Raw genomic sequence first — 27,339 nt, 5'->3', positions numbered from 1 at the left:
ATCAGGGGTATGTAATTGTTGCAGGTAGGACAGCGATTCCTTACTCTTAATTTATAACAGGACAATTACCTTGATTTTTTTTTCTTTTTTTCTTTCTTTTTTTTTTCTTCTTTATTATCATTTCCTTGTCCTCGTTGCTATTATGAGGAGATCCCTGGAGGTTTTCAAGGAAAGAGTAGATGTGGCACGGAGGCACGGCTTAGTGGGCATGGCGTGACGGGCTGACGGTTGGACTAGATGACCTTAGCGGTCTTTTCCAACCTTAACAATTCTATGAGTCTGTGAGCTAATTGTAACGTGCTCTGCAAACATCTCGCTCACCCAGGCCAATGAAACCTGCAGGCTGCCAGTGAGAGCTCTGTGGTCCTGCAAGCACCCAGGGTTCTCTCTCAGCACTTCCCAGCTCCATCACTGCCAAGTGACCTCACAGCCCAGTGCCAGCTCTTTGCTGGGGGAGGCAAGACCACCCCTACCTATGGGTACATTGCTGACCCACAACCAGACATACACGTGCAATCGCTTCATCCTGCAGCAACCAAGCACACAGCTGAGCCACCCATCTGCGCAGCTCTCCTGGCCTTCCTGCTGCTCCTTTAAAAATAATAATAATAATTAAAAAACAGCCACAGAGTGGGCTTATTCTGCTGCACAGCCCCAGGCAGTCATGCTCTGGACTGCTGCGATAGCTTTCATGCGCTAAGAGCATCCATTAAGATGTCGTGTAGCAGTGAGACCTACAAAGAGGAAAGGAGGCCCAGCTGGACAGTCGGATAGCTGGACAGTCGGATAGCTGGACAGCAGGCAGCCGGACCCCGGGCAGCCGGACCCCGCGCCGCTCAGCCCCGCAGCGCCGCCACCCCCGCGCCGCTCAGCGCTGCGCCCCCCGGCAGCGCAGTGCGGGCCGAGCCCGCCGGCTCTGCGGTCTTCACACAACACCGTAGCGTAGACGTCTTCGGGCGCTCAATTTGCATAGTCCCCCGCGCGCGTCCAATGGGCGGGCGACTCCGGCTGTGTCATTTGCATGGGCACGAACGGCGGCCAATAGGGTGGCACCGCCGAGCCCGTTCGGAACGCGATGTTTCCACCCGCGCGGGGCTCCGGGGCCGGCGGTGCGGGTGACACAGCGAGAGGCCGCGGATCGCTGCCCGGAGCCGCCGCACGCCGGCAGCCGCCTCGGGGTACGGGCTCCGCGGGGAGCCGCCCGCGGCGGGAGGATGTCCGTGGCGGGGCTCAAGAAGCAGTTTCACAAAGCCAGCCAGGTAAGGGAGCGGCGGCGGCGGGCTGGACTCGGAGGAGCGGCTCCCTGGGGTTCTCCCTCTGTGCGGGTTCTGGCATCGCCGCCCCGGGGCGCGTCCTTTGGTTGCGGGGCGGCGGCTGCACCGCCGGCCCCCATCTCGCTGGGTGCCCCGCGGCCGGCCGAGGAGAGCGTGCGAGGCGGGCCGCCCCTGCCCTCCCATCTCCTGGGGCCCGGCTCTTCGCTTCCAATTACTGCTTTTGTTACTGGCATTTCTTTTGCTCTGGTTCTGGTTTGTGCCCCGTGGCCTCAGTTAAAGACGGGGGCTGTGAGGTACCGGCCGTCCCCACAGAGTTCGTCGTTGTCCTCTCTGAACGACTCCTGCTGTTTCCCTACCTGGCATACCACGCATCTGTCCTATAGGGGGTACTCTGCGTTTCTAGAGTTTTCCCTCCTTCTCTGGATGCTGTACTCAAATCTTTTCCTGAGCCTTCACATTCTCTCCTGCTGCAGCTTTCCCACTTTCCCTTCCCGCAGTGCTGCACGGTGGGGTTCTCCAGTGGAGGAGTTTGTGAGTTCCCCGGAGATCTGTCCTCCTGCCGCCTCTCCTTAATGATGATGGCAGTACTAATATGAGTTCTGTAACCTGTTTGGCCAAGCTGACAGCTGCTCCTGCTTGGAGCACGGGAAATAAAGGCTCAGAGCCGCTGAGCTGCCTTTCTGCAGGTCCTGCAGCCGGTAGCTGGGGTCTCTCCAGCCCAAACATGGCTTTGGTCAGATACTGACAGGCTGAGTAATTGTATCTAACATTTATTGTCAGTAGTGTTATTTCTTCTGTGCTCTGTATCAGTCTCAAGGAATGCCACACACCTAGATATTTAGTCAACTTTCACTGCCTCTTTGCAAAAATGAGGGCTCTCTGGTTAAACAAACCCAAGGACAGCTTAGCAAAGGCTTTGGTTTGTTCTGCAGCCACCGTACTGTAAATGGTGCAGCCTTTGCTGTGCCGAGTTGGTAACACAGATGGTATTTTAGTGCGGAAGTTAAAGAGGTAACCACAACAAATGCTTCCAGTCTGACGGCTGCCAACAGTGTGGCAGGTTGCTTAATCTGGGCACGTACACATAGCAAAGAACTAAATAACCGAGGGGGAAGCTGGAGAAGGTAGCGTTGGTGGCAGAATGGAACAGAAGGATATATTGAACTTGCCCAGGTATTTCCTGAAATGCTGTGGTACGTCCTCCAGTGTTCATTACAGTAGGAAACTGGGATGCATAAGTCTAATATTTGATAACGTTCTTCATCTTTGGCCAAATGCGAAGTTTCCTTTCATTGTCAAATGAAGAAGTGAGTATGCAATTTAAAGGAAGCGGATCTGAATAGCATCTTCTTCAAGAAGGAAATGTTCCTTAGTAGAAAATGCTCGTGCAGGAAAAAAGCCGATATTGGAACTGGATTTCTTTGGTGCTTAAGAGAACACGATTTACTTCTTAGGAGTTCCTTCTGGAAGACTCCAGATCAGACATTGAGCAAAATGATATAAAAATATATAAATACGTGGAAAACAATTGTGGAAAGTAGCAGAAAGTGGGATGGTGAGGGCACACATAATAGAAATATCGGTACTCCATCTTTCAGCTTAATTCTTTTGCACGATGCTAAAACAAGCAAGTGCAGATATCTCTCAGCAGGACGTTTTATGAATCTCTTAAGTACTGTAGGAGCTCTTAAGGAGGTGTATCATTTGTGTATTGAAAGGCTGAGAGATGCCAAGGGTAACTACTAACAGCAGACACAGGCATGGCTTGGGGAGAGAATGAAATTAATTCCTTGCTTTAATGTTCCCAAAGGAGAATGGGGGCAGATGACAAAACTGGCAAATTTCCCAGAGGACGCTGAGGAATACTGAGGGGAATGAGAATTGTGCCAGGACACGTGATTGAAGGAGAATATTTGAAGGTTGGCAGAACCTAGAGACAAAAAAAGTCTGAAGGATGAAGCAAGTGAGTTAAGACAGTCTGTATTTAACAAGTTGATTTTAAAATGTGAGTACATATCACAGAAGTGACAAGATCTCTATATTTTCAGAAGATAATATTTCCATGTTACAACAGATGTCTATTTAACTGAAATAACCCGCAGTTCCAACTGATCTATAGACTGATGTAGATCTAGGGTTATAGACCACACAGTTATAGAAGAAATCCAAATACATCATTTAGTGTAGCATTTCTAACAGCCACTCACTTATTGCAGAACTGTTTGCTTTTCTTTATTGCTTTTTTTTTTTTTTTTTCCAGGGGAAATACATTTTCTGTATGTCTTGCTTTAGACTCTGAGGTAAAAAAAGGAACCAATACTTTTGATTGTATGTGTGCAGTAGAGGTTTATTGGCTTATTCCTTCTGGGATGTTTGTCTGATGCATGCCAACGTGGTTTATCTGAAGTTACTGCTGAGTAAATAGGTGTTCACTTTAACAAAAAGGTCAGCAGTCACCTTTGTATGGCTCCTAAAGCCCTCCCCCAAGCTCAGATGTAACACGCTGTAACATGCTAAAAAGTCCCCGTATCTCCATGTTTGCGATCCATAAACTCACAATAGCAGTTCTTTATGGTGTGAGTGTGTAGATTTTCACCTGCTCAGGGGCAAGGGCTGGAAGGCAGCTCTGAGTCATGGGCGTTTGTTTGCACTGCTGCAGTAACGTTTGGGCTATTTGTGTGTGCGTTGCAATACCCAATTGCACTGCAGCCTGTCTACCCTGCCAATTGCTTCATCAGGGATGCAGAAGTGATAGACTCAAACCAAGCTGTGTGTCTGTGGCGTAATAGATGATAGCTTTTAGGAGTGCTAGAAATAGCTTTACCGTGCTTATTACGTGGACTGTAAGTTTGAATTGAAATATTCAAGTCGATGTGTTTTCAAATAGATTGATTTTTTTAATTAGCCCCAGGGAGTTGTGTTCTCAATGGAAAATTTGCCTCCTGTCACTTTCAGATGCTGACATATCTGTTTTCCTGTTGTCGATGTGCAGCCTTTGATGCAGGTGGGTGGATCTCCGTGCGGCTGCGCACGTGGCGCAGCACAGGCAGTGGGAGGGCTGTGCCTTCTGATGCTCACCAGGAGTATTTTTAGAGAGCTGTTCTGTTTAGAAAAACTGTAAGTACAGAGCATGGATAGGATGGCCTTCCTAGTCGGCAGGTGCTGCTGTAGCTTCTGCTGTGTTCTATCAGCTCAGCCAGGCTGGCATCTCAGTGCTGTGATGTCGGTCCCTTTCAAAGCAGGAGGCTGGGTGTTGGGAGCCTCCCTTCCCTTAGTTGTTCTGAGTGCTCAGCCATGACACTGCTGTAAGGCCTTAAATTCATGTTTTTTGTCTTTTTTTAATTAGTTGTGTTAGAAGTATGTCTATGGCAGCAGTCTCAGTATCAACAGATTATTAGCAGTGTATTTCTTAGGCTTGACTCCTCAGAGGCTGTAGAAATCAATACTTTTTTTTTGTGAAACACAGGACTGCAATTATTGTGAATATCTTAATTGCAATGTAAGCATGAGCAGTGATTGTCAGTGAATGCAGATTGACTTCTTAAACCCTTTCTAACTGTTAGTGAAGAAAAAAAGGGCAGAGCTATTCAGGTGTTGCTTCTTCTGCCTGTAGATTAGCATAAATGTGAACAGGTTTTCTAAGCAGAGTTAGTACAACATTTTTTACTTCTGAAAGTGGTTTAGCTTATATGCTCTGGGCACTTCTCTTGTATTGTCCTCAATGGCATTTGTCTTTTCAAGTAGTGCATCTGTCATCTGTTTGTAGCAATGTTTTTGAAGGCTTTTTTCTATCGTGTGTGCTTGGCTTTTGTTCCTTGGCTTTTGGCGCTCACCAGCAGTTACAAGGATGCTTGTTCTCCCCCAGATTTCTGCTGTTACTCTGTTGATTTATGTGGCATGTTGATCCAATCTGCTGGATTGAAAACCAGATCAGAATGGAGACCTTATTACCCACACAGAATAAATCTTGTTAGTTGGGTTTTGTTTGCTTTGCTTTCCTGACAAAATAAAGCTTAAAAAAAAAAGGGGGGGAAAAAAGAAAAAAAAGTGCTGAGTCACAGCTTGAAGCAGTGATGGAGCACCTGGTGGGAAGGCAGGGCCAACCCACGGGAGGTGTATCTTGCTGGAGGTCCCTGCATACTTGAAAGGCCTGAGGCCTTTCAAGGGTGAGCAAATATTCTTCCTTCATTTTTGTGTCCTTAGCTGCTGTGTTTGGGCTTGTCCTCACTTTGCAGCGGCCTGGGACTTTGCCACTCACCCCACAAAGTGAGGTTACACAAGTAGGCAAACAAACACAAGTTGCAAACAAACTTTAAATGCTTTGGTGAACTGAGGGAAAGACAGACTTTGCACGAAGAAAACCTGACCTTGCCTTTGAGACACCAAAAGGCAGCCTTTACTAACTACTGAGTGGTACATGCAGATCTATTTCTGTCCTGCAACTAGAAGCTGTTAACATCCAGCTGTGAGAGATACTGTTCCTTCACATCTAACCTGAATTGGGCACAATGAATCCAGGACCTCAGCAGGGACACCTTCTATCCTGTTCCTAGACTTTATTACATAATCTGAGGTATTCATTTGCAAATCTGTTAGAATAATAGGAGCATAATAGTGGAGAAAAGACATTGAGTTTATTGTTGGAGATGTTTTGAAGTGGATAATTCTAATTCCTCTACATGGCTCATAAAGCAGAATAAATCCTCAACCAATGGCAGGGACAACAAAATGACATTCCTCTGTCTTCTATGTACATGAAGATATCACACTGGTCACTGCTGCTCATCTTTACCTGTGTTGTGGCTGGAAACTCCTGTTATGCAATCAGGTAACTACAAAACTGTACTGCAGCTGATGATGCACTGCTCATCTTGTATTCCTGAAACGATGAGAGGAGAGGATTTGTGTAAGTTTCTGAGATCTTGTTTGAGGATGGAGTTCTTGCTGGGTTTTCTTTTGTTGTTGATTGGTTTTCCAGGACCGGAGTACGAGGCCAATAGGTACAAAATATAAAGATAGTTGTTTGTTGCACTAAGCTGGTTTTTCATATTAAAAACACAAGTCTGATAGAGTTGGGAGGAGTGGGAAGCTAGCTGTGAAGATTTAAATTTCTAAGTATATTCACAATTATATTAACAATTATATTTGTAACTTGCTAAGCAGGCTAGCAGAAAGGCATAACTGTAGGAAAAAGAAATGCTGAGTATTTCAGCCAGCATACAAGTTAGCAAACACAACATTTGTGTGCCTCTACAACCTCTAGCAATGCAGCTCTCAAAGCCTGCAGGAGTTGGATCATCTGTGCTGCAAGCTGGGAATCCAGCAGTGATGCAGCTCTCATTTGGAGGTTACATGTACCATATGTATATGTAAAAATCTGAATAGCATTGCAACAGAAAATAGTACAGCATGATGGAACGGAAGCTGAACTGTCTTCTTGAACACATCTCCTTTTATAGATTCTTGGCTTTGCTGAAGGGTGCTACACAGGCATCCTGCAAGCTGGAGCTGGAGCCTGACTCGTGCTGTTATTGCCTGAGTCATTGCAGCACATGCTGGGTAATGCATTGCAGTGCAGGCACTTGAGAGTCCTGCAGTGCTGCAAAGCAAATAGATAAGGGAAGTGCAGCAACGCAGTTGTGTTCAGATTTTCTTTAGTGCCACTTGCTAGGAGTTACTCCAAGTTGCTTAAATATCCTAAGCAGATGCATTTCTACAATGAATTGTACTCCCCTATGGAATTTGAGACAGACTCTGAAATGCATGTACAGCAGGATGATTTCTGCTTAATTATGCTGATAGAAATCTGGGCTGACTCAGTGCAGTGTCTTCTACATAGGCAAAAGCAGCATAACGGTATGACAGCAAAATCTCAGCCCAAACCCTTGCTTCCTATTGGTGTAAGAAAGCTGTATAGATTCAGTGGTGTGATATAGCTGCAGTTCCAGAGCAAAGAATTGCTGAAGAATGGAAGTATTTTTAGTACAATATTTTGTCTGTTGTGCCACACCAGCACCTTCTATTAACACTGGTGTAGTTCAAGTAATAAAATATGTCCCTTCTTTGTACTTTCTGCAGCAAGCCTATAGCATAAAGTTTTGGCTTACAGTGATGTTATTAAGATCAATCTGCTTCTATTTATATAATGCCACTTCCACCCCGGTGTATTGTGCTCATCTCATTCTGTGCTGTGTTCCCACTGGTCAGCTCTTTCCTGTCCAGGGAAGGAGGACACTGCTGCAATTCTATGACAGTTGAGAGCCGAAGATGTAGGTTGTAGCAGTGCTTTTAACAAGTCCAGTTAGGGAAGGGCTCATCAGATGTTAGGTTACACTTCAAATTCTGTTTGATAGGCTTCTTGTTTCCTATCACTGTACAGTGTTTCTATTACTAACGTTATTAAGTGATACATATTAATGGCAGAATCTACCCTTTAACTTCTTGCAGCATCTCAGATAGCAGCAGCTGCGTATGTGAAACATGACAGCAACTCAGCCTTGCATGTTTTCTACTCAGAGGACAATACCAAGCCTCTGCTCCCTGTTAGTCCTGGTTCAAATTAAATTATGCTTTTTGTGTTATACCTGGGTGTAATGAGCTGCAGTGGTTGCAGGGACATTAGCCTGGTTGGGAACTATGCACAATTATAAGAATCAAAAGCTTATAAATTTCTCTGATTGTCAGATTTTCTGGCCTTGTGCATTCAGGTTATAGATAAAAGGTGAAAAATCTTTTTTTTTCTTGAAAGAAACAATAGAAAAGACAGTATAAACAGCCTTAGATAGGAGCACCCCTTATCCCTCTGCAGAGGCAAGTAGATCTCATTGTTCCCACTGTTTTCTCAAGCAGGTGCAGGTAAATAAGGTACTTGAAGGTGACATGACTTTGGAGGTAAGGAGAAAGCCAGTGAGAGAACCAAAGTCAGATTCTGTGTTTCCAGGCTACAGAAATGGTGTCATTCCATTGACTCAGAGCAAGGTCAGCAGAGCTGAAGGTTAGTAATTTCACCTGACATTTCTGGTTTTAATATCCCTCTGCAACTGCAAAGGTTTAGAAACTCAGATTTTCAGATAACGGTATCTGCCCAGCAGAGAACAAGTGGGAAGACAATATTAGTGCAGCAAGTGTGTGACTGGAGGTGAGAAACTCATTGTTTTGATTCAGAAGTGTGAACTTGCCTTTCTCAGTCCTACTGAGACAGCTGGGAAGTGAGAGATCCATCGCCTGTGCTGTCTCTAAGACCAGAGAATTCACAGCCATAGGAACACTTTCTCTTTCCTGTGGAGAATGCAGCACCTGTTGGCCTGGCTTCTGGTAGGTGTGTGCATGGTGGGGGGATGAAGCCCCATGAAAGTGAATTATTAATCAAATCTGCTGACTTTTCATCAGACCAGAACCAGCAGTTCCAGTTCTGCTCTCTAGAAATTCCTTCCAAAGAAAATATGATAAGGTTTCTTTAGACAGCAGATGGAATTCTGCTCTTGGTGTAAGCTGCTTGGGTGTCTGCCTGGAGGCACTGGAACACAGCAAGCGCTGCTCACCTTGAAGGTTAGCTGTTCATCATTTGGTGGCTTTAACAACACTCCCTACCTGTTTTTCCCATGTAAATTATAATAAACTTAAATTACATTCTTTGATGTTGAATGTGGGCTTTTTTCCCCCTTTCTCTGGAGGTGGGAGGAGGAGCAGCAAACCAGACCTCTTCCCTGATCTCTCTTGCAGCTCTCCACATGCTCAAAGACTGTTTACACTGTTTCTCAGTGGAAGAAACTTTTTCTCCCTCATTTGTCCTTTATTCAAGGTGTTTTTGTTAATGTATTGAGAGTAAAACCTTGAAACACATTGAAATCTGGAAATCCCTGAAGCTTATGGGTGTGAACTGGCTTACCTCTCTGTTTCTGAAAGCTCCAAGCCCCAGTTTTATTATGGGTAAATGGAAATTGATGACAGCATTTCCATTACTTTGTACAACTGTGTTGTATTTATAACCTTTACGTCCTCCTCCTCCGTCTTTAAGCCTTTGGATAGGAGCGCTCCCCACAGATAGCCTCTGCCCAAAATATATCTGCTAGACATTACTTAGAAGGTAAACAGTTTGCCCTTCGGTCTCCAGAGGAATATTTCCGAGCCAGCTCTGCTTAGAGAAGATCTGAAATTCACTGTGTGGAATGACACTGGCCCTGAGCAGCGCAGCTCTGTGGCTGACTTTCTGCCAAAGGTCTAGGCTGAGCTGCCGCATGCTTGCTCTATCAGAAATATTCATTGCTTCTAACGTTGCTTTTTTGACACTGACTACGTGGAAACTGCCTTTCAAGCCCCCATGTTAGTTATTGTCATTCTGCTGAATTCAGTTAGGTTAGTGCAGGGTTGCAGAAATGAAGGCTTGCGAGTGGGTTGCACTGCAAAGGAGGAAGAGCAAGTTCAGCTCCAGCAGCCTTGTGCTAAGGAAGGCTTGCATAACAGATTTGTGACTTTGCACTTAGCACCTCTTTGTCTGTCTGCATGGTTGGGAAGCAGCCAAAGGACTAGTACAGATCTCTTATCTGATGAACAAAAAGTTTGTTGATAGTAGGGAAAAAGGTGCACATAAATATAGTTGATCTTAAGCAAAAGCAGCACTGCTTCTGGGAAGTGCTTTTTTTTTTTTTTTTTGATTACGTGAAAATGGCATTAAGAAAATGAGGAAATGATTTTGCAAAAAATGGTGAAGTTCTATGGATTTGTGTTGCCAAGTTTTGGGTGGCTTTTTTTTTTTTTGTTGTTGTTCTTGTTTTTTATTCAAATTTATAAAAAATAGGCACCAGTGAAGGCATTCATTTACTCTTTAGGTTCTACATGGCATATCTTAAAGGGATGGGAAAGCAGCAAATCTTCCTTTTCTTTCCATTTACTTCTTCAAGCAGAAACTTCACATTTTGGAATACTGTCCATGATTCTGTATACTAAGCAATTTAGATTTGTATTATTAATACTTAGCACATTTCACTGTATATATTCTTAATTATCACATAATTTTAATCAAGATTGAAAAGGCCATTTATGCTGCTTTGCTTGGCAAGAAGAATGCAAGAGTTTTGACTTGTGAGTTTGTAAACGATTGAGATCTGCCCATCAGTGATCTTATAAGCTGTGGTTAAAGGTTCCTTTTTCCTGGAGTTTAACATGTTTTGGCACCAATGGGTTTGTAGCAGAAAACCCCTTTAAAAAAAAAAAAAGCAGCAGCCATGTGGCAGCATAGAGGAGGACAGTGCCTTTTGACCTCCTTTGCAGCAGTGCTTCAGAGCTTCTCCAGGATCTCTGTAAGGGTCTGTGTTGTTCTCCATAGATGATACTGGAAATCTTTTTCCAGCTTTCCATGTTTTCTGTTTAAAGATGGCATTTTATAAAGTTTGATAACAATGGAATACAGGTAATTCTGTGTGTGATGAGGGAAGTTCTTCTCTGTCCCATGGATGAAATCCAGAGTGCGTTTCTGCAGGGTTCCTGTTCCATCAGAAGGAATTGTGCCTCGTGGACATTCAGGACAATTCATGTCTTTGTTAGACCTGTGGGCTGTGAAACCCAATGGTCCCCAATTGCATTTTAGTTTGTGGTATTGTGTGTAACAAAGTGTTGCTGCCTGAAACCACCAGGGTGTTTTGAAATCGAGTTGTGAAAATGGGGTAAAAACGTATGGTGGCTTCATCTCTAGACCCATCTTAGAGATGAAAAGATGATGCGTGCGTGTTTGTGTGTATATATATTTATTTAAACTGTGATATCAGAGTTTTTCTAATATATGAAAGAATGGAGTATGGATTATTAAAAACTTGTAGCTGCACAAAAGTGTCAGAGATTTGTCTGTTCCATTTAGATTTTGCAACTCATCCTGAGCACAGGTTGCATCAACCAAGAGAGCAAGATACCCAAAGTCCTTTCGTTCCTCCCTTGGTTGTTGCTGCTAGCAGCCTTGAATGCAGTCAAAAGCACTGCAAGGCAGCTGGGAGTGTATTTTGGGATTTTTTCATAGTATTTGGGTGATGAAACTGTAACCTCACTAAAAAGTCACGTGTCCTTGCAGAGGAGCCAGGACCAGGAAGCATGTTGTTTACAGTATTCTAATGCTGAATATGAACCTCAAGGCCTGTGGAAACCATTGACCAAAATGGCTATAAAAACAAGCTAACAAAAACCCCTCAAGCTGAGCAAACAAAGATCTTGCTGAGTCAAAGGGAAGGTATGCAATCTCCATACAGCAGGAACAGGTAGGAAGTAACAGCAATTGACTGCATGGCAGAATGGTTTGGGTGTTTCACGATCTACTAAAAGTGTACACTATGGGACTGGCTGCTCTAAAGGTAGAAATGGTGGCACTTAAATCAAAATAACGTGCAGTAAAAAGCAAGGGTAGGTGATGGAATTATCAATCAGTTTTACAGCAACTGAATAAAATCCACAGGGTTAGCGTATGGGCTAAGAATGTAAGCAGTAGTTTAATAACATTGTAGGGCAAATCATAAGTTGATTATGTGGGAATGGAATTCAATAAGAATTACTGCCTGATGGTGAGAAAAGTAGCTCCTGAAAGAGCAATAAATAGATCTGGTTTGTCACTTTTCATGCACGTAATGTATACTTGCAAATAAGCATTGTTCTGAAGCAGTGATGAGCAATATATGGTAATGTGAGAAGTTAATTCCAAACTAGAGAAAAAAATGTATATATTTATATATATATATATTGATTTTGGTCATCAGTGTACCTGGCCATAAAACTTCTGTTGGCAGTCCTGTTGCTCTCCTTCCTCTGTACAGCCCACAAGGGAGCTCAGCAGTGGATGATGACTGTGTTATTTACTGATAATGGCTTTGCTAAAACTGTCACTTTAAACGATGGCGCTGTCAAGGAAACTTCAAGCTTTACCTAAACACACAGTTGTTTAGTAACTTTAAAATGCAGATTGGCAGTCCTAACTGTTTGCAGTGTAGCAGTTTTTAAGGTCAGATTTAAGAATACTTTCCCAAATACTTTGAGCTGTAAATCATTACTAAAAGTGCCCGGGTATTGTCTGTGTTACTTCTCCTGTGACTGACATCAGCAAAAGAACTGTCTTGGTGGTAAAAATGCTTGCCAATTTATTTCTGAGACTCAAATTTACTGTTTGTGGTGTTGAGTATATAATGATACCGTGGAATTTAGTGAAGGTGATGTAAGTATATTATGACTTTACAAAAGCAGAATTAGGTCAGCCCCAAAGCTGAGTGCAAATTCACCTTCCCCAGGCCCTTACTTGGGCAGGGCTCCCTGAAATCAGCTGTGAGTGGTTTGGCTCACACCTGGGTGTTGAGGGTGTGCTTAAGGTACGGCCCTAGGGAGAGGTGGTCAATGCTCCGCATCTTGGTAATGAAGCCCTCTCTACTGAGCCTTGAAATAAATACCAATCTCTTTTTTTTTATTATTATTTCCATGAGTTTTCAATAGTTTGTCAACAGTTTTTCAGCTGTCTAAAAAGCAGAAATCTTTGGTCATGGGAAATGCAGCAGGGCAATTGGATATTTGAGTTATGCAATGTAGTTAAGTGTTTTCAAGAATAAACAGCAATTTAAATGATTTAAGTATTTTAACTGCCTATTATGCTCATGCAAGCTGTGATTTTTGTGTTGACTGATCTCTCTCCTTTTGAAACAGCGGGGTTTTCAGCACAGGCTGGCTGTGGGCTGCTTGTGTACTGAAAGCTGGGTGGGCCTTTCTTGAGTGCAGGCTGTACTATCATCAGTGCAGCATTTAATGCTAGCTTTCACGAGAGCCAGTGGGAGCCATTTTACATGAGCAAGCTGGGGTAGTTTAGCCTGAGAAAAGAATGAAGGATCCATTTTCTGGGGTTATTTCCAGGGCATTGTGCTGGAACTGTTCAGATGATGTTCTGGGAACACTGAGTGCAATAACCTTCTTTAAGGAGCTATGAATCAGAGCAGTGCACTCTTGCAGAATGTGACTGACAGTGTGCCAGCATGTTCTGGAATAAAATGAAACATAGATTTTCACTAGAATGAGTGACAATTGCTAGGTATCATTTGGTGAGTACAGAGGTATTGCATCAACAAGGTAATGCAAAGCTTATTTTGTGTGGGACCAGGAGGTTGTTAAGAATACCTGCCTGCTAAGTGGATGGTTGGATTGCTTTTGGTATGCACATCCCTCTCTACTGCGTGGGCAAGTCCTGTGTTCCTGGAAGCAGCTCCAACCATGGGATTCCATCTGGGGATTGCACAGCTGCATGGCAGTTTGCAGCAGCCTTAATCTGGGCCTTCAGGTGGGTCACCTGCTGGAGCAGCTCGCTTTGGCCACGCTGCAGCTGGTGGCAGGGCAAGGGTCTCACTGGGGTGCAGGAGGAGTTAGAGAGCTTAAAGCAGCTTTGAAAAGCCACTTGAAAGAATATTTGAATGTTTTGTTCACTTTCAGAGTAGAGTAAGCTTATTTCAACTGAGAGTACCAGAGGAAGGAGTTCTGCTCAATTAGGTAAGGGCTAGCACGGCAAATGAGGCAAAACAGATGGGAGAGTTGGGCTGAGGTTGTAAAGCGACTCTGTGGCAGCAAGAGGCAATCTGACCAGTGAAAAATAGGTGTGGTATAACTCTTCATGTTCTTCCAGTGCTCTTTGGGTAAAATAGTGTCATAAGGGACCACTTTGACAATTACTTGTTAGCATCTGTAAAAGCAATCTTTGCATGTAGTCATGAGAGACATCTAATGTAGAAACATCTCAAATGGAGCAGGGCTTGGAGTAATGGCAATGGTAACATGAGGGGTCCTTATGTTATTTGGAGAGGGAGCACATAGTGGAGCTGTTTAAATGTCCAGCTTTCAGAGTTAGGTATTCTGTTTTATAGTGCAATCACCTTTTCTCATCTTCTCTGTGGGCACATAGGGGTCTGTCAGAAGGAAGCCACACCTTAGCTATGGGCACAGAGAATATCAGAGAGAAAATCCCTCTTTCTGAAGAGGGATTCTTTCAAGTCCAAATCGGGATTGCTTTTTTACCAAGTGAATTTTTGAAGGAAGAAAGAAGTGTTAATGTGCTAACACCCAGAGGAACTCTCTCTGGAACAGCTTGTTGTTCGTTGCTCCAGCTGCTCTGCATGAAATTCCTTTCATCCTTTCATCCAAGGGATGAAATCTTGTTCTATGTGGAACAGTGTGCCCAAAGGGGGCAGGAAGTGGTGCAGCTTCACACCCACCTCTGGGTTCCGCTGCTCAGCCTTTGTCACCCAGCAGGAGGGCTGTTCCTGTGCTGCTGCTCTGTGTTCTGGTGGGATAAGTGAGCATAAAGCAGGTCATGGTTTGGAATCCAAAGTGACAAATTTGACTTTACAAGAAAACTCATTTTTTAATTTTTAATAGAGGTTTGGAATTGAGCAAGAAACAGTTAAATTGGGAAGGGAGGAAGGATAACCATTAAGGACTTTTTGTCAACTCTTTGGTGCCTTTACACGTGCTCCTTCAGCAGATATGCTCAGCTCCATACACAGCAAGATTTTAAGCAGATTAAGGAACGCTATTTTAGATTTCCAGAATAAAATACTGAAGTAAAAGTATGTTTCTGTCTGTGTGGAGCATTATGGTTTCGTGTACGTCATTGTTGTTGCCCATGTGAAGTCTTAGATCAATGAATCAGAATTTTTGTCAGAGGATTCATGAAATGCATTTGTATCTCATCTTTTGAAAAGCTGACAGTCTCAAGTCTCACACTTTATTATCACTCCACAGTCTTAAGGCACTGATATGGAGTAATGTCCCTAAAAATTCAGGTAGGTTGGCTTGTGGCGGTGTATGTGAATTCTCACAGAGATGTTTTCCTTTTGAGATGTTACAGCATCATTTTCAATTTGCTGATTTATAAATGCATGTGCCAGCAGCAGCGTTGAGTTCTTTGGGAAGCACAGTGGAGATTTGTCAGGGAAGTGTTCAAGGTTGGGGAACACAAAGTAGTTTTTGTTGTAGAGCGCATGTGCCAAAGAATAGCTTTAGCAGACAAGTTTTAGTCAAACACCCAGTGACGTGTCAGTGCCTGGTGCGAAGTGACTCACTCTCTATAGAAATGTAAAATCGCATTATAGAGTCCAGAGTCTTGCACTTTATTTGTATATGGACAAGAATTTCCTTTGTCCACAACACTGTGCTTTTCTTCAATATCTCTGTGCGTTTAATTCATTCCCACTGATACCACGCTGGGTCCTGGTGTGTGCATCATCTCACGCACATCAGATGTTTAATTGTTAAAGTTTTCCTCTGTTTTCTGGAGGTTCAGCATTTTGCTGTCCTTTTCCACTTTCTTTCAGTGACTGGAGGAGAGGTATGGTTGTCAAACTGAAATGGCCTTTTTGTAATATGTAAAAAATACCGCCTCAGAGCTGTATTAATTTGGGCTTGTCCAGTGTTATTTCTTGTTCTGTGAGCTGTAAGGAGTGGGAAAGGTTATCAGATGCTGCTTTGAAGAACCATAGTGAGAAGTCATCAAAAGACCACGTGTGCAGGCAGCCTTTCTGTGCAGAGCTTCGTGCCCGTGACACAGGTGAAGGCTATAATTAGGGAAAGGATATTGCTCTCTAGAATGGATGTATATTTTAGTACACATAAGTTGGACTTACCAGCAGGAAGGAGTAGGAGGCACAGAAATCTGAAAACTCTGGGTTTGCATCAGGAAGAACTCAATTTTTGGAACGTACTTCTCAGTGGTTTTGCTGCCCCCAAAGTTCAGTAGCCCCTGAGGGCACTGAGGGGAAAAGCACAGTGGTTTAGAAACTCGTACATGAAGCCTGTGTTGCTTTCTCGTCACACTGATGTACTCAAAGTTAAAGTTACAGAGATGGTGGGGGCCCTGAGCACACCTCCCCTGCATAGGTGCCTGGGAAGGATATTGAGGCTCATACAGATGCCAGGTTTGAGGCACTTGGAATGATAGTTCACCACATCTGAAGGAAAGACTTTGGATGTGACTGCATGTCACAGCTGTAGAGCTAGACAAATTGGCTATGCCCAGATTCAGCTGGTTTAAAAGGCGGTGGGACCTAGAGATAAATGTCCATCTTTAAGACAATGATTGTGCTGAGGCAGATAGTATAACAGATAGTGTAGGGGGCATAACTAGCAAGTTCTGATAACCTTTGGGTGGTCCAGCTCATCTGTGGGGCACTGGAGAGGTGGAAAACCCCCGGGCTTGAATTGTTCTTTATTGGAGCTCAATTCCTTTGCCAGAGCTTGTTGGAAAAGCAAACACCAGCCCTCTGCAGTTGCGCTGTGGTAGCACTCTGTTGCTGTAATCAAGCTGCTGCTTGGTGACAGCTGCTCTTTTTTTTTTTTTCCTTTAATCGTACAACACATTCCTTTTCATGTGATTCAGTATCTAGTTCCTCAACTCCATGCTAATGTTTAAAATGAATAACAAACACATAATTAGGAAGCTGAGAGAACTACTACATGTTGTAGGAAAGAAAGAAAAAGCAGCACTGTTGCAATGACAGTTGAGGGTCTTGCCAAAATTATCTGCATATAATTACTGATTATTTAACATTTTTTGTTGAAGCTTAGTAGAGAAAAATGGTATTAAATGAATAGTGTATGCATTTTAAGAGGGGGAAAAAAATACCTTGTAGCCTTGTAGAAGTGGTGGAATACATTCCTTAAAAAATTTTCTGCTCAAATATTAATCATGTATGCTTCTAGCTCATTTTGTATTTGTCTAGTAATCTTAACCCACATTGCTCCAGGGCCTGACTTAAAGCTTAAATCAAAATGTGTTTTGCTGACAGATCTGAAGGCAGGAGGAGACTTGAGTTCCACTTCACATCTGAAGAATTGAATGCATGATGACAGTGTTTAGTCCATGTGACAGACCTCCAACTGGAGTCCTTCACTCGTGCAGATAATTGAGAATTCAGGCTGTGATGCTTCTCTGGGACCTGGCATTACAGCACTTTATAAGCTGTTTGGCAAGTAGTGTGGGCAGTTAACATAACCAGTTGCACTTATCTGTTGCGTCCTCAAGTTCAAGCGTCCATGTGTCTGTGGGAAAGAACTTCTGCCGTTTAAAGGCAGAAGGTCAAAGTTAGTGAAACAGTCATAAACAGTGCGTGTCATGGTGATAGAAACAAAAGCTGATAGGCAGTAACTTGAGGAAAGTTTTCTTGCAGCCGTCTTTGAAAGCAAAGACAGCTTTCTAGCTGTTTCTCTTTATTACCTGTTTCTCAAAATATCAGCAAGAGCGTAGTCTTCTCTGGGATGCTTGTTACAGGACTTGTCCTGGGACTCTTCATTCCTTCAACCTTGAGCTAGAGGACTATATAAATTAAGTGTAATGCAGTCTTTCTCATCAATAAAGAACATAGGTATGAACTCGAGCAGAGTACTGGAGAGTACAGAATTACGTGCAGCTCCTTCTGGGGAAGGCTGGTGAGAGAACACTTAGGAAAGGAGGGATGAGTTATCATCATTTACGTGATTTTAATTATGAACAATTTCATAGGATGAATACATACTGATGGCAAGACCAGAAGGGACACACATGCATCTGGAGCAATTCCTGAAGGCATCATTCATAAGGTACCCCTATTAGACACAAAGCAGGCTCTTGCTGTGTGACTGTAAATCTCAAGGTAGGAAATTGGTGACTTAGGGAAATAGCTTACAAACTGTTGAATGAACATGTACTGCTAACCTGTCTAATAGGCATGGAATTACATCTGCACTACCAAAAATGTGCGTCCATCAGATTTGCAAGCCTTTATCAATCTATATCAAGCACTGAGGTGGGAAAGAATTAGGTATAAAAACCAAGTTACTTTTCCTCTGCTGTTTAAACCTGAATTGACTAAGTCAAACAGGCTTAATTGGCATAAGAATGCCCTTACATACTTACCATGAATTATGTTCTAGTTGAGTTTATGTCAATATACATAAATATAGAATCATAGTTGGAAAATCATTAAATGTAGAATCATTAGGGTTGGAAAAGATCTCTAAGACCATCAGGTCCAACCATCCACCTGCCACCAATATTGTGAACTGACCACATCCCTCAGTGCCACATCTCCATGGCTCTCAAACACCTCTAGAGATGGTGACTCCACCACCTCCCTGGGCAGTCCACTGCAGTGCCCACCTGCACTTTCAGAAAAGAGGTTGTTCCTGAATATATAGATGAACTTTTTATTAAAAAAAAGAAAATTATATATATTTATATAAATATGTTGTACAGGTTCCTTGAATTCTTTTGCTAATTTATGTACTTCCATTGTAATAAAAACAATACTATAGTGAAATAAAACATTATATTACTATTTTCACTATAGTATCATGGACCTGTTTTTCAACACTTGTCTATGCCTGTGCAAATACAAACCAACGGTCTGTAGGAACAGACTTCATACATAGGAACTCATCTGCAGTTACAGAATATGTCAAGGAATTTATACTAAGCAATATTTTATATGGACATTGGCTGTAGGATGTGTGGTAGTTTGAAAGGTACAAAGGCACCTGTCTGATAAGCCTTGGTCATATTTTTAAGAAAGAAATGAATGGGGACCCTGCTGTCCCAAACAAGACACTGTGAAAATATTAGGAACTGTAATACTGACAGCATAAGAAGCAGCAAAGCACTTCTCTTTCTGCCCCATATCACTGTGCTACTGGCTGTGACACAGGAAACTGTACTGCGTTTGCAGTGGCAATATGTTGTGGGGTGGATGTGCAGAAAAAAGTAACTTTAAAATAAATTTGGAAATAGTGAGTGATGTGTTTTGCTTGGAGACTGTGTAGCTCAGCACTACTTGGTTTGGTTTCAGTTCGTTGTGAATGCACGCGTATCCCAGAATGAAATGGAACCAACTAGAAAAAGGAAAAACAAATCTTGCTGCAGTGACTCTGATCTCCAGCTGGTTTTGGAAGGTAATGAGGAATATAAGCTGTAAGCTGGCTTTCCCCATTTGTCTACAAGGAGGAAAACCAGTGTTGTTTATTTAAGCTTGGTTTGAGTCTTGCTCTGAAGATGGAATGAAGTACTTGGCTTCACATCTGGACTTGCACACTGCAGAGTTGCTTTTACCTGACATCTGAACCCTCAGATCACGCAGCAGGGTTTGTTGTTGGAGTGCTGTGACAGGTAGTTTGGACATGGCTATGCTGGTAACTTTATTTTTACACTACATAAGATGGACACAAGAAGTAGACTGTAATAAGACCAAAAACTTGCTGTAATCAAAATCAGCCTTTATGTTTTACACCAGTGCCTCTTTATCCCATTCCAATCCTTCTAACTTCAATGTAAGAGAAAGTTGTCTTCTCCTTTGAAATTTCTGTGGTTCAGTGGTGTCAATATTTTGTGTGTGAACTGAGCTTGTGCATCTATGGGAAATGGGCTCTAGATGGCTGTAACACTAAACCTACAGTGTCCTGGAATCCGTTTCATGAAGCTACCAATTTGAAGAGCTACCTGTGGAAGAAAATTAATAGGAAAGATTTATTTTTATGTTTCTCTTTGTGTGCACGTGATTTGTGTGGGGTTGGAGCAGGGGCTTACGAATACCACAGGTGGAGAGAGAAATGTGTGTCATAATAGAAAGGGAACTCTAATAAACCAAGAAGAGGCAAAGAGATAGAAGTCATACAGAGGGGTAAGGCAACTAGGAGGAGGACAGACTAAATGGAAAAACAGTACTGGGGGAAAGAGACTAAACTGGAAGGCAACCAGGTAAATGTAAGGGGTGAAAATGGTTATTACTGGCCCTAAAATATACAAAGAATGTACAAAAACTATAGAAAGGGGACTTGAATTCTCCTCATTTAAATGGTAATGGGGAGAAAGAAAGATGTGCGGAGCTGTCAGTGATCAGTGCTTGGCTTGCTTAATTTTTCTCAGAGAAAATCTGCAAAGCTTAAAAGAAATACTCAAGAGATGGGGGAATGTGACAGCTCTGCAATTATGTACTGTGATCTGAGAAGAGCATGCAAATAGGGCTGCCAGGAAAACCTGACACAGGAGTTTAGTACCTTAACAGGACTGACTGCCCCTGGCACAGAGCTGTGTGTAACACAGTCATTGACTGTGGTAAAGTGATTTTCTTGCTCACCCTTTCTCTGCTTCTTGTTTCAGTTTTTGAGCAGTCCATGAAGATGATGATACTCTAACAAAGACCAGGTTTTGGCCCTAGAATTTGTGTTTGTGGCATTGATTTAACCTTGGTGGTTCAGACAAACACCAGTTTTGCTTTCTTTTCCCCAATTTGTCTACTTGGTCTTGCATTGGGAGCTTCAGCAAGCTTTTAATTGTCAGTGGGGCTCTGTGGGAACCTAGCTGGTTCTGTCTAGGGAATGTACTGGGCTGCTTGCATCCCTTCTTGCCAGGGACATCTTTCATCCCTGTGCCTATTTTCCTCTATCAGAGCTGTGCTGGCTGTCAGAGGATGGTCGGCACAGCCATGGACCTCTTCTTGCCAGGACTTGGAGACTGGGATCCTCAGGCTGAGAGTTTGCAGCAAGCTTTAGTTAAAGTAGAGCTAAATTCTTACAGATTCACAAATAAAATATAAAATCAAAGTGCTAATTTTTAAATAGGATTTCAAATGAATTGACTGTGAAGTGCTAAATGTTTAACCCTTTCCAAAGTTATAGTTTCAGCCAATTTCCTGTACAGCTTTATTCTTCTAACTCTGGCAGTAGTGATATAAGTAAGAGAAGTGCCAAGCTGAGCTAATTTTATAGTGCAGATGACTGGGATTTGAGAGGTAACAACAGGAGGAGGGGAAGGAAAGTCCCAGAAGAAATTCCTGAATCCGTTGCAGGAAAAGAGTGGTGTAGAAAATGGAAGCTCTTATAATTTAGTATTGTTACACATGCCTCTCTTGTAGGTAGGACTGCCATCAGATCACAGGTTCTTTGCAAAACGTGTCTGTTCATTTGAGCTAGCAGAGATGTTATGAGCTGTGAGCCATCCGTCTGAGCTCTGCTGTGTGAGTTGTGGATCTTCCAGAGTGTAATTTTCAAACATGTAGTTTACTTTTATGGAAACATGTTTGCACGTTGTCAAAATGATTACTTCACATCCTCTATGACTTCTGGTTCTGCTAAGTTGTGTCTGCACAGATCTTAAAAAAAAGGACCCACCACCTGTGCAGCCATTATTTGTGACTGTAAACAAGGGAACCTTCTGCTATGTTTTAATAGAAGAAACGCAAGGAGAAAATACCGTTTAAGAAGGCATTAAGTGATAATAATAAAGTAGTTGTTAGTTCAGCCACTGTCAGCTCTTTATGATTTGAATCTGAAATTAAACAGAGCTCATGTTTTGGCAGTGTTCTGAGTTGGGTGCACTTCTGAGTCTCATGAGCCAGACTTCTAAGAAGCATTTAAATGCCTTGAGATTTACATAAGCACGTGGTGAGATTTTCAAAAGCATCCGGGTCTCGAATGCCTCCTGGGTTTCATGTATGTGTGTGAAAGCTGTTGATTAATTCTGCTCTTTTGGTACAAAAGCACACTCAGTTTGATAGGAAATAGCATTCCATCCCAGTCTGATGAGCTACTGAGCTATTTCAGAGCTGCTGTTTTTCTCGTTTTTTCTTTCCTATCATTTTTTGTTCTATTCTTTTAATAGATTCAGAACATAGATGGCATTCTTCAGGGAAAGAATGGTGATCTGATGCTGGCATTCTAGCTATTTACTGTGTGGCCAAAAGCATCAGTTTACCACAAATTCAATCAGGTACTTAGCTTTCCATTTCTACCTCTAAATTCCTGGCATATTAGGAGCTTAATGTTTGTTTGTGTCTGTACCAACTTGCCTCTCACTTTTCCTTGAACATCAAAACCTATAGCAGTGGCTGACATGTGGTTCTTGCTTAGAGCAGAAAGTCTGGAATCCAGAACTATGAACAAGCACAATTCTCAGTGTACAGCCATCCTTGTAAAAGTCTGGATTACACAGTCTGTATTTACTAATACTTTAGCTAAGTTTTGTTAATAAGGTTAATTATAAGACTGCCTGATCACTCGCAGGGTCAGCTGCATACAGGATTTTAATTATTGACCAAGTAGGACATAAACATTCAGCATTCTTGACCCTACTTCAAATCCTCTTGCTGGCACAGAGCTCTGGTGTCCAGCTTTCTGCAGAACAACTTGAAGGGCTGTTAGGGCTGTAATGTGCAATCTGGAGTTTCATGGAATATTACATCTGAGAAATAAATTAGAGCACAGGAGTCTTATGGGATGAAATCCCAGTGTAGCTGCCAGAGAAAGTAGACGTGGAAAGACCTGATTTGTAGAAGTACAGCAAGAAGCAAATGGAGTCATGGAGAATACTTCATTAGAGGTTACTGTTGATTTCATAAACTTCAGGACCACGACTGGTATTGTGTTTACCCCTAACTTAATTGTTTAATTCCCATCACTTCACATCACTATCAGCTGTAACTGTTTCATTAGAGCACGAGGTATTGCCACATTTTTTGCCCCTTGCTTTAGAGGTGAAGATTTTCCAAAGTACTTCCACAGAATCTCTCAGGTCTGTTCAGACCTCTGCTTTTCTTTTATCTGTTTCCTTTTTATTTTGAAAGAACAGGAACAAAAAAAATATTCTGTGTATCTCAATCATGATAACAGAAAGAATGGCAAAGGTGCCAGGAACTTTAGAAACGGCCCTTTCATACGCACAGCACCAGCAGGTCTTTATGTAATGCGCTCCATAGTTTGGTCGAAGCAGCATGCCCTTCTCTTTCGAAAAACTTCTGTTGTGGTAACACTCCTGAGTGGAAGAAACTTTTGTTTTAACCATGCAAAAATCTTTGGTTGATCAGCTTGTTGCTCTCTCAACATTCTTTTCATCTTTTTCTTTTTCTCTTGTGTAAATCCTTCCCGAAGAAAAGGTGGCTCTCTGCAGCCGATAACCTCATTTATGTCATGCTCTTGTGTTCAGTGCATTTTTCTTCTTCAGCATGGTTTCCTAAGCATATAAATATTGGATTAAGTACGTTTTAAGATATACTGAGGTGTCTTCAGCAGTTCTTATTCATATGAATTTATTTTAAGTGGGGGGAGATAGCACTAAGTGCTGCATACAGAACTGTATGTAAAAGAATTAAAGTCATTGAGAACACTTATTACATGGCTATGAGTTTCTAGTTTCTAGCACCATTAATTTTACATCAGAACCTGCAATTGATCAGTCAATTAAACTTTCTCTTAAATTTTCTTTTTTTTTTTTTTCTGAAAGAGATGCTGTGGGTTATCCCTACGACTTGCCTGCTGAAACTCCTGCATCAGCAAGGATGTAATTGCTCAAAAGTTTCTGCAGGTACGAGTGCTTGCCAGGGCTTTCTTGATCCCAGAATACAAGGCTTGCACAATTTGAGCTTCCTTGCTAAATAAAGCTGAGCTGCCACTTTTGAGCCATTGCCAGAATTGTACAGTTGCAGCTCAGCCCCTGTGGCTTTGGTTGACTCAGCATGGCAGCTGCAGCCTTGCATTCCATTTGTCAGTTGAGATCTTTCTTTTTTTTTTTTTAAGAGAGTATGGGCAGTTCTGATGGACTGAGTCCACTCTTGCTGGCAGCTGTGGGGCTGTCTGTAGCAGCTGCAGCTGCCTGCTGCATGGGCTTTCCCTGCACTTTGGGTCATATCCAGCTGTGGAAGACTGGCCTGCATGGAACCTGTTAAGGGCGAGGTGTTCATGGCTGACTGATGTCACAGCACAAGGTGACTTGCAGGAGATCTGCAGATCCCTGTTTCCTATGGGTCACACACAAAAGTCGCTTCTGTTCCTTTTTGCCTTTCCTGTGCCCTACCTCAGTTCATCTGTCTTCCTAAAAATAATCTACTGCAACCCTTTGGGTTCTGTTTGTCAGAAACTACAAATAACTAAATCAAGGGTTTGTATGTATCAGTGAGATAATGATGTTCCTTATAATTACAAAAGCTTTTATTTTTTGTTGAACTTCGTGAGTGTTTCAGAGATCTCTTCTTAGACAAGGTGACATTTGTTTTGGGAAGCAGTCCCTGGAGGTTTTTGATATCCTTATAGAGATCTGGGCTTTGTTTTTTTTGTTTTTAGTACAAAATAGAATTCCTACAAAAGTCTGTGCTCTTACAATGAAATGGATCCTGGTTCTTATTTTTCATATTGATAAACACTCCAGTTTAAAAAAATACAATTTAAGAAATATTTTAATGAAACGTATCTTAGCAAGTCCTCAAATATAGCACACCTCTATTTTTTAAATGCCTTACCTGTGTGTGTGTGTGTGTGTGTGTGTGTGTGTGTGTGTGTGTGTTTAAAACCTACATACCTCTTTGGTATTTTGATTTTTGTTTGTTACTGGGGCAGGATTTGCTGGTGGATCCATCACAAATCCCCAAGTGAAGCTCAGATGCCCTCAATGCTGTGAGCACAGCCATGAGCTTCGCTTCAATTGCAGACGCATACTAGCTCAAAATTTCTATTTCTACTTGGAGAATTTGGGAATAGAGCTGTTTGGTAAAATGCTGGGATGTGAATTCCTATGGCCATGGATGTGTTCCTCTGAAGCTCTGGTGCAGCTGTATGTGATGGATGGAGAGTTAGAAGAGATTCATTCCATTGGATGTAACACCTTTTTGTCTGTCTCCCTGCATTCATATGAATCACAGAATTGTAGGGGTTGGAAGGGACCTCCAGAGATCATCGAGTCCAACCCCCCATGAAAACATGCTCTGCAGTAGATACTGCCATATTGTAGTTTTAATCTTTATGTTTGTAACCATGATTATAATTTTTAATCAGTGTTAGCAACTCACACATTCAGAAACCTTGTATTACATTTTAGAATTGTAGACAAACTGTTACCCTCACTGCTACACATCTATGTGTGAGCACTATTGATTTCAGAGAAATTTTATATGCTGACATGGCCATGAGAGCAATAAGAAGTGTTTTATTTTCAGGACATCTTCCTGCCCTCCCTTCTTTGCATTTAGCAGCAGTAGGGCCCCATTAGCTTCTTGGTTATTTTTTTCAAAAAACATTTCTCACTGTTGCTGTCAGAAATGATTGTGACTAATTCCCCAAGTGCTTTGGAGAAATCAGTGCTGGTGTAGCCTGAAATTTAGTAGAAAAAAAAGCCGTCAAGTATTCCTTGAAAAGGTGCTGCCCTTTGAGCTGATACAGCCAGGTACTGAGCACTCTGGTCTTGGTCCTGCAATGCACATAAGTGCCTGTTAAAGTGCAATCGTAGCTGGTTTGCAGGAGGTAAGCCAGAGTGCTCTGTATTTACAAAACAAATATATGCACTTTGTAGAAGATCCCTGATTTATTTTTGGGGCGGAGTAGATCTTTTCTTTTGAGTATACCAGAGCAATAACATTCCTGTTTTCTCTGAAAACACAGCGTACTGAAGCAACAAGGGAGTTCTTGCCATTGTTCAGTGCTTAGCCCCTGAAATAAGAGGTTGTTGGATTTTCTCCAAAGCATTTGGATGGCGTGAGCTGTGTCAGTATTGCTACAGGAATGTCCTCAGGTACATTTTTGTAATCTTTTTTCCTTGCCGTATTTTTCCAAGAGCCTGAGAAAATGTTTGTTTAGGTGTAGAGTATCCATTTTCATTTGGAGATGATCCTCCACATTCTGTGGCTCCAGGTTTGTTATGTCTGCACGGCTGCAGGCCCCTTCCTGGGACAGTCCTTGTGCAGGTTGAGACATCTGAGGAGGCCGTTGTTCTCCTACCTGCTTGGCGCTGGCGTCCCCCGCTGCTGTTCCAGGAGCAAAGAGCACTGTCTCTTTTGTTCTTTGTTTAGGTCTGTGTTAGAAATGTGCATCCTAATTTAGCTTCTCAGTTCAGGGCCATGGGAAGGAGGAAAACCGGCGAATATATATCGCACTGTAGAGGAGCCTGGAAGCACAAAACAGAGGATGACAGATGTTTGAAGTTAAAGTACTTTTGATCTGGAAGAAAGTCTGGCATCTTGGTTCTGCAATCTGAATGAGCATTGTGGAAAAGGGAAAGAAATAATCCCTCTCCTCTCGGGAGGGCAAACACTGCAAGGAGATTCTACTTCAGCCAGAAGAAATCCTGCCAGCCACCTTACTCTTGCCATTGTTCATGATAGGCATATCATTTAATAAGGTTCTTCAGAAAGCCGTTAGTATTGCCACGTTGCATTAAATCTTCTGTAACAGCTTAACACCAAACAAAACAATTATGTGGCTCTGGGGCAAGAACTGAAAGTTTTAATGATTTATTAAGAGAAGCGTAGCTATTATGTGTTAACCGTACAGGAATGTAGAATTTAGCTGTATTTAAAGATATGCCTTAATGTATTTGTGCACTTTGGCCCAGTAAAATGTTTCTGTGGGAAATGCAGCCATATAGTTATAATATTTCCTGGCTTTCTCTGTATTAACTTTGGGATGAATCTACTACTTTTCCCAATTGATTGCTTATTTCCGTTTTTATAGAGAAAGTATTTTCATAGCTTTGGCATTTTTGTTAAAAGATTTTTCTGCCTTAAAATGTAGGTTTTGCCTCCTGGGTTTGATACTGTGCATATTTATGACAAACAAAGGAATTTTCCATCCCATTAAAGTTTCAGCAGATAATTTCAACAGCTGATTCTGAACAAATTAAATGCTGTTACTTGGTGAAGGGTCATGAAAAACTCTCTGGTCTTTAACAGGATGCAATACCTTTCATTCGGTCCTTAAATAGTTTTTGATGATTTCTCTGCCAGTACTGGACAAGACAATTGCTGGCTAATTAAGGACTTGCTCAGCTACTGTTGGAACAAGTGGAGTTCAAGAACAAAAAAGCCCTGTGATGGTTCAATCATCTGTTGCAAAACACAGGCAAAACAAGTGAAAAAGAAGGTCAGAGCATGTGTGCAGGTATTTATTGGCTTGGTAAGAATTGTATGAACTGGTGTTACAAAATGCCCAGTGGATATATAAGAAATAGGGTAATTGTTCTGAGATTTTTATCAGCTCTCTGTTGGTCTTCAGTCTTTTTGGCAGTTTCTGGCATTCAGTAATCTTCCTTAGTGAAATAGTGAATAGAGTTTATATT

The 27,339-nt window shown here is 42.3% G+C and overlaps 1 protein-coding gene across 2 annotated transcripts in view; it reads left to right on the top strand.

The window, feature by feature from the left end:
- Positions 1-1,214: 1,214 nt before the first annotated feature.
- SH3GL3 (SH3 domain containing GRB2 like 3, endophilin A3) overlaps positions 1,215-27,339 on the top strand; it is a gene marked incomplete at both ends in the record, with an annotated part of 43,159 nt that continues 17,034 nt past the window's right edge. For both annotated transcript variants that reach the window (XM_079540980.1, XM_079540979.1), the window contains one exon: positions 1,215-1,259. In XM_079540980.1, coding sequence (XP_079397106.1) covers positions 1,215-1,259 — 45 coding nt within the window. The remainder of the gene's footprint in view (positions 1,260-27,339) is intronic.

This window comes from Tetrao urogallus (genome assembly GCF_951394365.1).
Source record: "Tetrao urogallus genome assembly, chromosome: 11".
Classification (NCBI taxonomy): Eukaryota; Metazoa; Chordata; class Aves; order Galliformes; family Phasianidae; genus Tetrao; species Tetrao urogallus.
The sequence above is the reverse complement of the archived record's forward strand: the minus strand, read 5'-3'. Positions and strand labels throughout refer to the sequence as shown.